Raw genomic sequence first — 15,027 nt, 5'->3', positions numbered from 1 at the left:
AAAAAAAAAAAAAAAAAAAAAAAGCAATAATTCAGAAATAGTCATTTAAAAAATAATAATATATTTAAAAATAATAAAATTAATATTTAAAAAAAATGATTTGGACCTTGGGATGCCTGCCATTTGCAGGGTTCGCCTTTTGTCTCTGTGGATTATGTAAGGTTATAATCCTGTGCGTTTGTTTGTAGAATTGTGCGCCACGTGGATGTCCAATAACCGTCCGATTTAATGTCTGAGTGATGTCATTGTCCAATCGCGAGTGGGGGCTGCTGACACATCACCTGTCTTTTCTGATTGATTTTGACCTCTGGATCTCTCTCTAGATTGCGTATCTTTTTTCTCTCCCTGCTTTAAATTAATCAACTCCATTAATTATTATTATTAAATATACCCTCAACTATATAATTTAATTTTAAAAAATTTAAAAATATTTTCATACATTTCTAATTCTTTTTATCCCATTAATTAATAAAGTTGAAAAAAAAAAATACAAAACAAAAAAACTTACAAAGAATTGGAAATTCATCCTGTTTTGCTTGGAGCAGTTCTATGTCGGATGACTTTAAGTATATAACACCCCTACTTACAGCTAGCAGATATTGTAACCATTCAAGCCCACTACTAGTAGATATTATCTGCTTTAGTCAGTTACATATTGTCATCACTCTCACGATTTTAAAACGCGCATGTAGAATGCTTCGTTTCTCTTCCCATTCGATGTGAGATCTCCCAATCCACCTATTTTGAAGGTCCAACATTCTCATTGGCACATATTTTAGTGTCTGGCTAGCAAATATTGTGAACGTATCTTATCTTCAAGAAGTAACTAACTATACCGTCAATAATAATAATAATAATAATAATAATAATAATAATAATAATAATAATAATAATAATAATAAGAAGAAGAAGAAGAAGGTGAAAAGAGACAGGAAGTAGAAAGAAAACATGCACATCAAAATAACAAAAAAAAAAAAAGAAAGGAAGCGTGTTTTCAGACAAGACCAATCACTTCAATCCCAACACACAAACACACACACATTTCTCCCACTTCATCATGAAATTAAAAATAAAAAATAAAAAAATTGAAGTAAATTCAATATTAGATTATTAATTATTTTATTAAATTTAATTATTATTAAAATTTAAAAAAAGAGAGAGAGAAAAAAAACAAGAGCTAAAGAGTGACCCCTCAATTTCCAAGTAACACAGTTGAGTTACTGGTCCATTTGCTTGAGTGGATACGGCATCTAACCTCAAAATTATGAAACCAAAATCATAAAGTTTCCATTTTTCCTTCGAGTTTTCAACAAATCAAACCCACTGCACCGCCGCCGCCGTCCTACGCCGGAGCTCCACCAAGCTCCATAGAAGAAGAAGGACCAGAACCCAGCTCAAAGGCAGCTCTGTTCTGTATTTGTCTGTTCGGTCGGGTGTCTCTTTTATACGCTTCCCTTTCTTTCTTGTCTCTCTGGCCTACAATCGAATAATTTATTTCCCAAAAGTTCTTGAAGTGAACCACTCTTCATCTAATTCTTTTCCACTTTTTTTTTTTTTTTTTCATTTTCTCAAGCTTTCGAACCTCTCTGTTTTTTGCGGTTTCAATATACAAGAGGAATCTTCTTATGCTGGCCGGCGATGCCGACGCCGGTGAGCGCTGCGAGGCAATGCTTAACAGAGGAGGCAGCGAGGGCTTTAGACGATGCTGTCTCCGTCGCCCGCCGCCGCTGCCACGCTCAAACTACCTCCCTTCACGCTGTATCTGCTTTACTGTCTTTGCCGTCCTCCGCCCTACGAGATGCCTGCTCACGTGCCCGCAGCTGCGCGTACCCACCACGCCTTCAGTTCCGAGTACTGGACTTGTCCGTCGGCGTATCTCTTGACCGTCTCCCTTCCTCAAAACCCACCGACGAGCCACCGGTTTCGAACTCCCTCATGGCGGCGATTAAACGATCGCAAGCTAATCAACGGCGGCACCCGGAAAGCTTCCACCTTTACCAGATTCATAATCAGCAACAAACCCCCTCGATTTTGAAGGTCGAGTTGAAATATTTCATCTTGTCGATTCTTGATGATCCGATTGTGAGTAGGGTTTTTGGGGAAGCCGGATTTCGAAGCTCCGATATTAAATTAGCGATAATCCACCGTCCTCTCTCCGACCACCCTTCCCGATTCTCCCGCTCCGCCCGTTTCCCTCCCATTTTCCTCTGTAATCTCACCGATTCCGATCTGGGTCACCGGAATTTCCCCTTCCCTTTCCTTGCCGGATATGAAAACACCGACGGCGATGCCAATTCGCGCCGAATCGCGGAGGTTCTGATGAGAAAAACAGAGAAAAACCCGTTGTTGGTCGGCGTCTGTGCTGCCGATGCTCTCCGGAGCTTCATCGATTCCGTTCAGAGATCCAAATCGGGAATTCTTCCCCGGGAAATTTCTGGGTTGAGAGTAATTTCAATCGAGAAGGAGATTTCTGAGTTTCTGAATCGAAAACGAAGCAGAGAGACAATGGAATTGAAGTTCGAGGAGGTTTTTGGGATTGTCCAGCAATGTTCAGAGCCTGGGATTGTCGTGAATTATGGAGAATTGAGCGGTTTTATCAGACAAGAACAGGAACAAGAACAGGAAAATGGAATGAGCTTTGTCGTGTCTCAACTGACAGCTCTGCTGAAGCGTTACAGCGGGAGAGTATGGCTGATTGGAGCTGTCGGGACATACAAAAGACACGAGAAGTTTCTGGTTCGGTTTCCCGACATCGAAAAGGATTGGGATCTTCATCTTCTTCCCATAACTTCCAAGTCTATGGCTGATGCATTTGGGACTAAATCCAGGTGAGTTTTTATAAGCTTTTTTTTAATTTAATGAAGATCTTCTGCTGATTACTGCAATCATTTTAGTCGTTTAATCAACGCGACATCGTTCATTTTTGTCGTTATACTTTCAAAACGTTCATTTTAGTTGAATGTATGTTGTAATTTGCAGCTTGATGGGGTCTTTTGTTCCATTTGGCGGATTCTTTCCTTCACAATCGAATTTCTCGAGTCAGTTATGCAGCTTGAATCAACCGTTTGTTCGTTGTCAGCAATGCACGGAGCAATACGAGCAGGAAGTTGCTGCTATAGGGAAGCCAGGATTCGGTACCGTCGTCGGTCGTCGCTCGGAAAGTTCCTTGCATATGCCATTGATTGAACTTGATGCAAAAAGCAAGGAGCATGACAAGGTAATTGGCTTACAAAAGAAGTGGAACGATATCTGTCGTCTTCATCGAAGGCAGCTATTCCCTAAACTTGGTGTTTCCGAGACGAGGAACGGGATGTCGTTTGAGCCGAGTCGATTTGCTTTAGATCATGAAAGAAGTGGTGAAGAATCATTGTCTATAACTGCAAATCCTTGCTTAGATAGAGACTTGCATAACAATTTCGACACGAATCCGAGCAGGCTGATATCGGAGATTCCCGACATTCGTACCGATATTATTGAATCGAAGTCTGTCGGTCCGAATGGGCGTCTTCACTCTGTTACTACTGATTTGGGTTTGGGGACATTGTATGCATCTGTCAACGAGAACAAGAGAAAAGTTGCAGAACAGGAAAATCAGAAGGTGGTTCATCACTTAACAGGCTCGAATCCAGCTGAGTTTAGTAGACGATGTGTCGATAATCCGAGGCAATCTCCCGGTTTCTCCGATCTGAATCCTGGATATCCGCTCGATATAAGAGAATTCAAGTCACTTTGGAATGCACTGAATGAAAAAGTCAGCTGGCAAGGTAAAGCCACGAGTTGTATTGTCGAAACCGTTCTTCGATGTCGAGCTGGTTGTGGAAGGCATCGTAGCTCGAATTCGAGGGGAAATATTTGGTTAACGTTCCTCGGTCCTGACATAATAGGAAAGCGGAGAATTTCCTTAGCACTTGCGGAGTTGTTGTTTGGAAGCCACGAGAACATCATCTCGGTTGATTTTGGCTCACAGGACGGTGATCGACGACGAAACTCGCTCTTCGACTGCAAAGGTTTTGATGGTTACAACGAGCAGTTTCGGGGACAAACTGTTGTTGATTATGTCGCTGCAGAGTTGAGGAAGAAATCGTCGTCGGTTGTCGTTTTAGAGAACGTAGACAAGGCCGATATTCGGGCTAGGAGCTTCTTGTCCGAGGCTATTACGACCGGTAAGTTCCCGGATTCGCACGGGAGAGAGACTACCATCAATAATACAATCTTCGTGATGACATTGACGAACGAAAAGTTCGAGAAAACCGCAGATGAGCAGACAGAATTCTCTGAGGAGAGAATACTTGCAGCTAGAAACTGTCAACTGCAAATACTAGTACGAGGTTGTACCAGTGATGTCAGTAGCTGCAACGACATGAATGTAAGGATTACGTCTGCCCCACGAGGAACCTCGAGCCTCTCAATGAAAAAGAGGAAACTGGATGACGAATCCACCGAGCGGGAAGCAAGCTCGGAAATGCCGAAGAAGTCGTCGTCGTCGTCGTCATCAATGTCCTTCCTAGACTTGAATCTCCCTGTAGAAGAGGCGGAAGAAGATGGTGATTGCGATAGCGACTCGGTATCAGAAAGCTCAGAAGGATGGCTCGACGAGTTCCTCGAACGAGTAGACGAAAGGGTGGTGTTCGAACCGTATGATTTCAAGGGGGCAGCAGAAAGAGTAGCGAAGGAGATCGGGTTGCAGTTTAGAAGGGTGTTCGGGAGCGAGGTCGTGCTGGAGATCGAGTACGATGTCGTAGTCCGAATCGTTGCGGCGAAATGGGTATCGGAGAAGAAGAGAGTGATGGAGGAATGGGTGGAGATGGTTCTCCATAGAAGCTTTGTTGAAGCAGAACGAAGGTACCAAATGGGGCCTGGTTTTGTGATGAAACTTGTGTGTAAAGAAGAACAAGCTGATGGGATTCTTCTTCCTTCTATAATTGAATTGAATTGAATTGTAATGTAAATTATTATATTCGTAGAATCTAAGTTTTAGCTTTTTGGTTAATCAATCAAATCTCGAGCGCTCGAGTATTTATAGGTTGGGTTTGTTAGATGAACATGACTCTCCCCACTCCCGCTCCACTTTGAGCATAAGCTCTCATGGCTAGGGCGGCTTGCTCTGACCAAGACTCCACTTTTTGCTCCGTCCATAGAGCGTATGAATTTCCTAGAATCGAAAAAGTCCCCTTCCAGTGGAGAGATAGTATTCTCTTTATGCAACACCTCCTCGAGGCTCGACTCCTTTTCTTTTGGAGTCTTAGTCATTTGAGGATTCTATTAACATGGGCATGACTTTGATATCATGTTAGATGAACACGACTCTCCACAATGGTATGATATTGTCCACTTTAAGCATAAGCTTTCGCGGCTTTGCTTTGGGCATCCCCAAAAGATCTCGTTCCAATGGAGATAGTGTTCCTCGATTATAAACTCATGATCATTCCCTAAATTAGTCGATGTGAGACTTTCATCCAACAGGGTTAGAAATTTTTTTGATCAATTTGAAATTTTGAATTGATTGGGTCAGTGCCTCGAGTAATGGAATAGAATTGTAACCTGCCTAAGCCGATCATTAACCGATATTGTCTTCTTCGAGACTTTCATCGTAGGTTTATAAATATATTGGTTTTAAATTTTTTTTTTTTATAAAAGTAAATAATGTTAATGTGCTTTTGAAATTTTATGAGTATTTTTTAAATATAATAGTAACTATAAAAGTATTTTTTTAAAAAAAAATTGAAGGGTATTAATGAACATTTTCAAAGTTAAAAGGGTATTTTTGAAATAAAGTAACGTACGTTTTCATTCCAACATGATGGAAAAGTTTTTTTTTTTTTTTTTTTAATTTAAGAGTATTATCGAAAATTTTAAAAGTATTTTTTTTTAGGAATTACAAAATTTAAGACTATATTTCTTAATTTAACCTTATAAAATAATGGTACAAAATTTATAAATAAATTTGTTGAGAAATTAATTAATATTAGTTTATATTGAAGTGAAATATAATGAATGAATTGTGTTTATAAAAAATAATAATAATAATCTAAAAAATTTGTGCTTTTGAACGAAAAATTCGAAGAACAGAGTCTCTGTTCTAACCGGTCGCGAATTCGAATTCAAATTGGAACAATGCATTTGAAATTAGAATGTAAATTTTCCCGTTTGATTTTGGTTGAATTTCTGGTCAATTTAGTAACTAGAATTCGAAATTTACAGTTAATGATTGATGTTCAGATGAAGATCAATCATACATTTGTTCTACAAATTCATCTATCAATCCTTCAAGAATATACCAATCAAAACCTTCAATTATACCTCCAGCTTCAAGTTCTTCATGTTCTTCGCAAATTTCGCTGCATTTCCAATTCGATTCGCCCAAATCCATCTCTGTTATCTTACGAATCTCTTCTTCGAATCTTTCCCGCTGGATCTCGTATTCAACCACTTTCGTCTTCGCGATTTTACTTTCGTTGATTATCAAATCATCGTCATTTCGAGATGGACTCCGAGGAATTTCGAGCTCCAGTGATAATTTCCTTCTAGGGTTTATGGGGGAATTTGAAGCGGCGTTTCCTGAAAATAATGGCGCTGATTCTTCGGGATCTGTGAGGAATTTACCACTGTCGAGAACTGAAATTGGGCTTAGTTCATCGGAGCTGCACTCTGATTCTACTTTTCTGGTTGATTTCTTGTTTTCTTTCAAATCTATTAGGATGAACTGCTTGGCTTCTTCCGGATCGAATCTCTTCTTCTTTGTCTTTCTGATCCTTTGGCTTCTTTGTTTTGCTCTGAATTCTTTACTTCTGATTTCTCCTTCAAAGCTAAGGATGAAGTATTCTTCGTTTTCAAGCTCAAGAAACGTGGGTGTCTCTTGAAATGACTGTGTTGATCTGACTCGTTGATGTTTGCCTTCCAGGTGTTTGTAGAAATGCCCCACAGAGTTCATGGATTGGCTCCTTGCTATCGAATTATGATTTTGCTTCAGCTCTGGCAAGGGATCCAAGCCCATTAGTCTCGCCACAATTCCAGATGATGTGGGTTTGACATTCAAATCCTTGACTTGAAGAAGCTTCTCATCAGACTTCACTGAGCTAGTGTCGTCTGTGATCCGATCGGTGGGGTGCGTCGGGAGGGTACCGGAGCAGAGAATTCGGCGGAGAATTCCCGAAAGACAGCTCGGTGTAGCTAATGCAGCTCTGGGGTTGCAGCCATGAGCATCAGAAGTGGAGGTGGAGAAGGAGGAAGAGGAAGAGGAAGAGCATGATGGAGAGGGCAACAACTTCATGCTGAGTCCAGGTTAGTAACGTAAGAAATCCAGTTTGAAAATGAATTACATAGAACAAAGTGAAGAAGAGAAATTTGAATGGGTTATGATGAAAAGTAAGAAAGAAAGAAAAAGTGGCGGGCTGTGTGTTTGAATAAGCTGCCTGGCCTTGTTGATTATGTCTGCTTCCACTGTTGATGGGTCAATTTGTTCTGTTTTGTTGTCTTCCTAACTGACTCGAAACATTCAAACAAGCATATTCCATTCTCCTTGCTCATTGCATGATCATAGCAACTTTTGATGTAGACTATGATTTGTTAGCAAAACCCCTACCAACTTTTGATGTAGACCATGATTTGTTAGCAAAACCCCTACCAACTTTTGATGCAGACTATGATTTGTTAGCAAAACCCCTCCCGACATCAGTTATTTGTTGTTCGAGTATAGATGGTATAGGGGGCCTTCACTGAAGTTTACGGTGATTGTGAGATCCCACATCAATTGGAGAGGAAAACGAGTGTCAACAAAAACGCTATAAGAGTGTGGAAAACATTTTTTATAAGGGTGTGGAAACCTCTCTCTAGCAGATGCGTTTTAAAAACCTTGTGTAACAACCCAAATCCACTACTAGTAGAGATTGTCATTTTTCGGCTTTCCCTTTGGGCTTCCCCTCAAGGGTTTTAAAACGCATATGCTAGGGAGAGGTTTCCACACGCTTATAAAAACTGTTTCGTACTCCTTTCCAACCGATGTGGGATCTCACAATCCACCCCCCTTCAAGGCCCAGCATCTTAGCTGACACTTGTTCCCTTCTCCAATCGATGTGGGACCCTTCAATCCACCTCTCTTCGGGATCAGCCTCCTTGTTGGCGTATCGCCCCATGTCTGGCTCTCTTACCACTTGTAACGGCTCAATCTCACCGCTAGCAGATGTTGTTCTTTTGGGCTTCCCCTCAAAGTTTTTAAATCACGTTTGCTCGGGAGAAGTTTCCACACCCTTATAAAGAACGCATCATTCTCTTCTCCAACCGATGTGGGATCTCACACCTTGAGGGAAAGCCTGAAAGGGAAGGCCCAAGAAGACAATATCTACTAGCAGTGGGTATGTGTTGTTAGAATGACACTGCTCAACAAAGTCTATGCCCATTAGAATGAAAAGAGCATCCATCAACTCGCTTTGTAATCATTCCTACTTAAGAAGACATGCCATTTTATATGCTGAAAACTGTGTTTGCTTTGGTTTGGGGATTGGAGATTGAGTAGTGATGCAATGTTCTGACTCAAAATTCTCTCTGTCTCTCTCTTTGTCTCTCTCTCTCTTGGGTTTGCAGCCGAAAATGGTGACCGGTGATTGCTTTTGTTCAAACTGAGCAGCAGCCACTCTCCAGACCAGCAGCAGCAGCAACAACAGGGAGTGAAATATTTAAGTGGCAATGCAATGTTGGAGGACCATAAGACCGTGCGCTTGTCCAAACCGACCAGCTCTGGTAAGATCATGATTCCCTTTTAACATTAGAATATAACACTCAACTAAATGGTTATAGTTTTGAATCTACTCGGGGCATTGTCCTGGACATTGAACTCCAAATCATTAGTAAGGTCCTAGTTCAGGGTAAGTGGAGTTGTATAACAAACATAGGCTCGACTTTGATATATGAAGCTGTGTTTCCCTTTAGGGGCTCGCGTTTTGTGGAGTCATAAAATTAGAATATAACACTCGACTGGAAAGTTACAATTTTAGTTCTTAGTTCAGGGTAAGCGGAGTTGTATAACAAACTTAGGCTCGACTTGTGAATTCTTCCTTGCTAATGGAAAGATTGGTGGGACACAAGCTCTACAGCTTAGCTCACTGTGGTCGGTGGCCCTCGCTTTCCCATTTGATCCTTTGGGCCTTCTTTGTGTTTAAACCCTAAACCCTAAACCCTATTATATCCATTCATTTCTTTTTTTCTTTTTTTTTTTTGGGGAAAATTTCTAGCCTTCATAGGATGACATTTGTTCACCAAAACTATATAGATTTGATTTAAATAAATTAAAATTTCCCGGGTCGAGTTTGGTTATAATTATTTCAATTTGGTTTGAATTTGGTATATCAACCGTAACAGTCCTCCTGAATTAAAAAAAATACAAATGTAGTTCAAACGATGGAATTGAGCCCTAAAACGTCCTTGGTAACTTAACCTAATTTAACATATGAAATTGGAGAAGTTTAAACCTCTGATCTCTTAGTTGAGCATATACGACCAATTGAGCTATGCTCGTATAGTGTCCTCTCTCTATGTTTGATTGAATAAGTAATTCAATTGGTTTAGATCATAGGTCGAAGGTTGAAATCTTAACTTATACCTTTGTAAATTTGATGAAGGTTCCAGAATGTCAATTTAAGCCTAGCTCAACTGATTGAAATATATATATTTATAATCATAATTTTAATTAAACACTCGTAATTCTTTAAGATCACCATTAAACTATAATATGATTTTTTACTCTTAGATTTCATTCTATTTTAACTCACGTACGGGAATTCAACCCCTAAAATTTCAATAAATATACTCTTAATAAATTTAAATTTAAAGTTTTTAATTTTAATAATAATAATAACAAAATATATTTATTACAAAAAAAAAATTAAGATTTATTGAAAATATATGAACTAAAATTATACGAAACGGAAAATATAATTATTTTTTTCGAGAATCTCGTATGTGTGAAGAGAAAGAAAGGAGGAGGGAGAAACAAAAAACTTTCGGTGACGAATAAAAGATTAGAAACGTCTTGAAGTGATTTTCAAGCTTTCGGTTTGAACTTTCTTTCCTATTTTCTATTCCATTATTTTTAAAATATTATTAAAAAGAAAATTAGGCATGTTTTTATAAAAACCAAATTACTTTAATTATGGTAATTCAAAACCCGAAATTAAATATTAAAAAAAAATATTTTTCCCTTTAATAACAAAAAAGGGTATGTTTGAAATAATGGAAAATAAAAAGAAAATAAAAAAAAAAAGCAAAAAAGCAAAAAGAAAAAAGGAAAAAGGAAAAAAAAAAGGGAACAACTTTAAATATGAAAGTGAAAGGACAAGTGAGTGGTGGAACCCAACTGTAATAATATAAAATAATATGCCCCTCTTAAATAATAATAATAAATAAATAAATAATTCTTATGCCCACTCCTCAACTCTTATTTATTTATTTATTATTATATTTCAAATTTAATTTCGACCATCAAAATTTTAGACAGTTAGATGTACGAGAGAAAAATTGTAAAAGTATTTGAATCTGTGACATCCCGAGAGAGTTTGTTTTTATCGAATTGATGTGTTAAATATGATTAATTTTATTAGATATAAAATTTTAATTTTACGTGGAAATTTATTTTTTTAAAAATAGAATATAATTTTAAAAATAAAAAAGGAATATTTATATGATTTTCCCCATTTTTGGAATATACTTTTCATTTATTCTTTGAGCTACCCTCCTATATAAAAAATGATATCTTTTAGTACTTCTCAACCACAATATTTAATTTTATTAATATAATATTTAATTTTATTAATATAATATTTGATTTTATAAATATCTATCATTTTTAAATGTCTATTCAAGTGATAACTTTCATATATATATATTATTTATAATTAACTTAGGGCCCATTTCCCCTATTTAATGAAATCATTTTTTAATAATTGTTCTATTTTAAAAAAAACATGAACACTTCATTCATATATATATATATATATATATATATTTGTAACGACTCAGATTCACGTTAGCAGATATTGTCTTCTTTGAGCTTTTTCTTCGGGCTTCCCCTTAAGGCTTTAAAATGCGTCTTCTAAGAGAAAGTTTCCACACCCTTATATAGGGTGGTTTGTTCTCGTCCCCAACTAATGTGGAACAACACAATCCACCCCCTTCTGGGCCTAGCCTCTTTACTGGCACATCGCCTCGTGTCTACCCCCTTTGGGGAACAGCGAGAAGGCTGACATATCGTTCGGTGTCTAGCTTTGATACCATTTGTAATATTGTGATGTCCCACATTAGTTGGGGAGGAGAACAAACCACCATTTATAAGGGTGTGGAAACCCACCCCTAGCAGACATATTTTAAAGTCTTAAGGGAAAGCCTGAAACAAAAAATGCAAAGAGGACAATATCGGTTAGCGGTGGTATATATATATAAATTAATAAAAATATATAACACCCTTGAAATAAAAAAAAAAAAAAAAAAATCGTTTTGATGTCTGAAAAATACTAAAAAGTGTTTAAAAATTCTATTTGAGTTTTGAAAAGTACAAAAAAGATGTTGAATTTTGTATTAAAAAAGAAGTAACTTTAATCTAAAATCAAGAATGGACCAATCGAAGAATTCAATGGCTTGGGAAGAGAAATCACTCACTAAATGACAAAAAAATAAACGTCCTTTCGGTTAGGTGAACAGAGCCTAGAACTCGGTCGAACTGGGTCAACTATCGTGCTTATACTAATTGTAAATACCTCGCATAAATCCATCAAATAATTAATAATTCTATAATAAAGAGAAAAGAAGTTATCCATTTACGACCCAACATAAAGTCGTATGGATTGAAGGACTACTAAAGCTATGAAAAAAGAATTCATTGTAATGCGTACTAAAATTAATGTCTTCCATTAATGTCCGGAAAATGTTTTTTTTTTTTTTTTTTTTGGTTAAAAAAAAAACATGAATTTGGCCGACTTTCATAATCATTCAACACAACACAGATCATTCTAGTGTTAGTTTGAAAATAAGCAATTTTAGTCTCGAAATTTGATCCCAAGAAACACAACACAGATCATTCTAGTGTTAGTTTGAAAATAAGCAATTTTAGTCTCGAAATTTGATCCCAAGAACTATTTTGGTTACAAACCAAGCAGACACTAAACTGAAATACAACTCCGATACCCGAAACAGATCGAAAGGATTGTTACTCTAATTTCGTGAGATACCCATCAACGAAAACCATAAAAACAATGAAAAGCAACATCAAACAAGCATATCGCGCACGAACAAGAAACAAATAGATAAATGCAAAGATACCCACCAATCAGAATCATAAAAGCACTGAAAATCAGCATCAAACAAGCATATCGAGCACGAACAAGAAACGAACAGATAAATGCAAAGATACCCACCAACCAGAATCATAAAAACACTGAAAATCACGATCAAACAAGCATATCGAACACGAACAAAAGGTAAATAGATAAAAGTAGAGATGAGAATCGGATTTTATTTGGATGATGTCTTGTAGGTTTTGAATTGATGGGAAGGGATCAAAAAGGATAATGTTTGGTAATACAAGAAGAAGAGCAACACTAAGGCGAACAAGAACAAATTCTAAAACAAAGGGTGAGCTAAACTCAACTAAGGTTTGTAAGAGAAATGAATATCTAGTGATGGTGAAGATATGGATCTGTCTGGTAAAAGACGATATTGCCATTATCACTCACGAAGTGGTCTTCTCTAAAGCTATTCACCAGATTCTCTATCAAATGAATTGGTAATGGCCCTGATTTCTTTGGCTCTCTGTAATACTTCCCCAGCACTCCCTTTGCTGCCTTTGTCTGCAAAAAAAACGACGTCTCCGGTCAAGTTCGTTCGTTTCGATCAATCATTTCCGTTCGATTGTTGATGCTTTCGTTCATCAATACAAAAGAACGAGACTCGTGTTCGTTGTTATTTTCCGTTACGTACCTCTGATTGGTTTACTTGTCGAGTTAATTCAAGAATGAATCAATTTTTTGAATTTTTTTTTGTCGAATTTAAAACATTAATAATGGAATTCACTTTTGGAAAAGATTTGGAAAATGGGTATGCTTTAAAAAAGTGAAGGCTTGGCTGAGGAAATTAGTTAATAAATATATTATAATTTATTTAATTTAAAAATAAGACTAAAGTTAATCAATATAATATAGAAAATTAATTAATAAATATATTAAATTTAAAAATAAGAATAAAATTTTAATAGATCAATTAAAGCATAATTCGGGTAATATAGTTCAGTAGATGAGACAAAAAATGCGTACCGCTTCAACGAGGTGATAGTGAGGGATTTGTGGAAACAAATGATGGATGACATGTGTTCCGATATCATGATGGATGTTGTTGAATAGTCCATAATCACGATCAACGGTTGTCAGGCCGCCACGTAAATAACTCCATTCCTAAGCAATAAAAATAAAAAAAAATTAAAATTTTACCGACTGGGTTTCATAAATTTTCTTTCCCAAGAAAATGCGAGAAAATTACTCTCTCTTTCTCTCTCTTAATTTACCTCTCCTCTGTACCATGGCAGCTTCTGTTCATGGCCATGGTGGTGAAGATACGTCACTAAGTCCAGCCACATCACAAATATCTGCAAAATAAAGAAAACCCAATTCATTTCAGATCCAAAAGCAAAAACCCATAAACTTTTTTCTTTTGTAATGATTAATTTCATGAGTTGTCCCATAAGTTTCTGTTCCTGGAAAATTTGGAACAGACCAAATTTGTTCCTTAATTTCGGCTAAAGGGAATGGAAATGGAGGAGAAAAAACAGAGAGGTTACCCAGTAAGGGACGCCATAGATTTTGAAGATTTGGAAGGGACCAAACACGAAGGACAAATAGACAAGAACAGCCGCCATTAATGCCCAACACGAGGTTGAAATCACTATGTCTTTTCTTTCATTTGGAGCAAACAAATCACTGTTTGGATTGAAATGAGATCCTTTCTTTCCTGGGCTTCTCCACATCTGCAATGCCAATATGATTACCAGTTTCCAGAAATCGAACTGAACCGAACCGAATCGAATCGAAAAATTACCAGATAAAATGGATATGCAAGAATGGGGAAAGGTAGAGTGAATCTGAGGATTCGTGTTCTTCTCTCCAGCTGCTTGTAAGTCTTCTTCGTCAACTGACAACAAAAAAAAAGGACAAAAACCGCCATTGAAATGGATTTTAAAAGCTTTTTTGAAGAACAGGGGAAAAAAACAGAGAGATCTGACAAATCTGACGAACGTACTGGAACCCATGATTCGTCTTTCTCGACATTTCCATGGTTCTGGTGATGGGTTCTGTGGCTTATTCTCCTGTCAAGAAAATCAAATCAAATCATGATTCAGTTTCAGACTCACACAAGGAATCATTCACAGACGGTGATAATGGGGGAAAAACAGAGCAGGAGAGAAACAGAGGAAGAACAGTACCAGCCATGATAAGGAACCAAAATGGAGGAATGAAGAACAAGACCCACGAGAGTATTAAGCGCAGTACTGTTGGAGAAGCTGCCATGGCCACTGAAAAACAAGCAAAACCAGAGATATCAGAATCGGAATCAAAAAAGGGGGAAAAAAACAGAGGAATCGGAGATTCGAACCAGTCATGACCGAGGACGAAAATGGCCCAAAACATGGTGCCCTGAGCGACCCAATAGATCGGCCAGAGTAGCCATGAATCGAAGAAGACGGCGGCGGCAATCAATGCAGAGACGACGGCTAAATCGCGAAGAACATAGAGGAGAGAGCGCCAAGGGCTCTTGACCCAGCAATGGGGGGGAATGGCGGCGCGGATCTCGGCAATACGGAACGGAGGAGGGGCGGAGGGATCGAAAGGGGCGAGAGCCGCGGTGCCGTTGGCGGTGGCGGTGGCGGAGGCCGGCAAGGGAATGGCCATATCTCCTCCGTGAGAAAATTGGGGGAAAATGGGGTTTGGTTGTGGCTGAGAGTGAAGATTGGGGAAAGCGGTGATTATAAGGGCAGTGCTGATTGGTCTCTCT

The 15,027-nt window shown here is 38.0% G+C and overlaps 3 protein-coding genes across 3 annotated transcripts; 1 reads left to right on the top strand and 2 right to left on the bottom strand.

The window, feature by feature from the left end:
* Nucleotides 1–1,164: 1,164 nt before the first annotated feature.
* Nucleotides 1,165–4,983, top strand: LOC111464725 (protein SMAX1-LIKE 6-like). The gene is made up of 2 exons (XM_023108968.1): nucleotides 1,165–2,828; nucleotides 2,980–4,983. The coding sequence occupies exons 1-2, from the start codon at nucleotides 1,639–1,641 to the stop codon at nucleotides 4,934–4,936; spliced, it is 3,147 nt and encodes a 1,048-aa protein (XP_022964736.1). The 5' UTR covers nucleotides 1,165–1,638; the 3' UTR covers nucleotides 4,937–4,983.
* Nucleotides 4,984–6,226: 1,243 nt separating this feature from the next.
* On the bottom strand, nucleotides 6,227–7,270 carry LOC111464736. The gene has a single exon (XM_023108979.1). The coding sequence runs from the start codon at nucleotides 7,268–7,270 to the stop codon at nucleotides 6,227–6,229; it is 1,044 nt and encodes a 347-aa protein (XP_022964747.1).
* Nucleotides 7,271–12,479: 5,209 nt separating this feature from the next.
* LOC111464727 (omega-3 fatty acid desaturase, endoplasmic reticulum-like) lies at nucleotides 12,480–15,006 on the bottom strand. Its single transcript, XM_023108970.1, has 8 exons — nucleotides 14,629–15,006; nucleotides 14,459–14,548; nucleotides 14,275–14,341; nucleotides 14,074–14,166; nucleotides 13,817–14,002; nucleotides 13,544–13,624; nucleotides 13,296–13,433; nucleotides 12,480–12,833 (listed from the first exon to the last, which is right to left on the bottom strand). Exons 1-8 carry the CDS (start codon nucleotides 14,922–14,924, stop codon nucleotides 12,660–12,662), a joined length of 1,125 nt encoding a protein of 374 aa, XP_022964738.1. The 5' UTR covers nucleotides 14,925–15,006; the 3' UTR covers nucleotides 12,480–12,659.
* Between the last annotated feature and the right edge of the window lie 21 nt (nucleotides 15,007–15,027).

This window comes from Cucurbita moschata, unplaced genomic scaffold, assembly GCF_002738365.1.
Source record: "Cucurbita moschata cultivar Rifu unplaced genomic scaffold, Cmos_1.0 Cmo_Scf00031, whole genome shotgun sequence".
NCBI classification, from domain to species: Eukaryota; Viridiplantae; Streptophyta; class Magnoliopsida; order Cucurbitales; family Cucurbitaceae; genus Cucurbita; species Cucurbita moschata.
The sequence above is the reverse complement of the archived record's forward strand: the minus strand, read 5'-3'. Positions and strand labels throughout refer to the sequence as shown.

Bases quoted from the DNA above. Each gene is read 5' to 3' on its own strand.
- LOC111464725 (XM_023108968.1), top strand. From the start codon at position 1,639: ATGCCGACGCCGGTGAGCGCTGCGAGGCAATGCTTAACAGAGGAGGCA. The intron at 2,829-2,979 runs GTGAGTTTTTAT...TGTAATTTGCAG, and splicing joins GCATTTGGGACTAAATCCAG to CTTGATGGGGTCTTTTGTTC.
- LOC111464736 (XM_023108979.1), bottom strand. From the start codon at position 7,270: ATGAAGTTGTTGCCCTCTCCATCATGCTCTTCCTCTTCCTCTTCCTCC.
- LOC111464727 (XM_023108970.1), bottom strand. From the start codon at position 14,924: ATGGCCATTCCCTTGCCGGCCTCCGCCACCGCCACCGCCAACGGCACC. The intron at 14,342-14,458 runs GTACTGTTCTTC...TTTTCTTGACAG, and splicing joins TTGGTTCCTTATCATGGCTG to GAGAATAAGCCACAGAACCC. The intron at 13,625-13,816 runs GTAACCTCTCTG...TTTATTTTGCAG, and splicing joins TCTATGGCGTCCCTTACTGG to ATATTTGTGATGTGGCTGGA.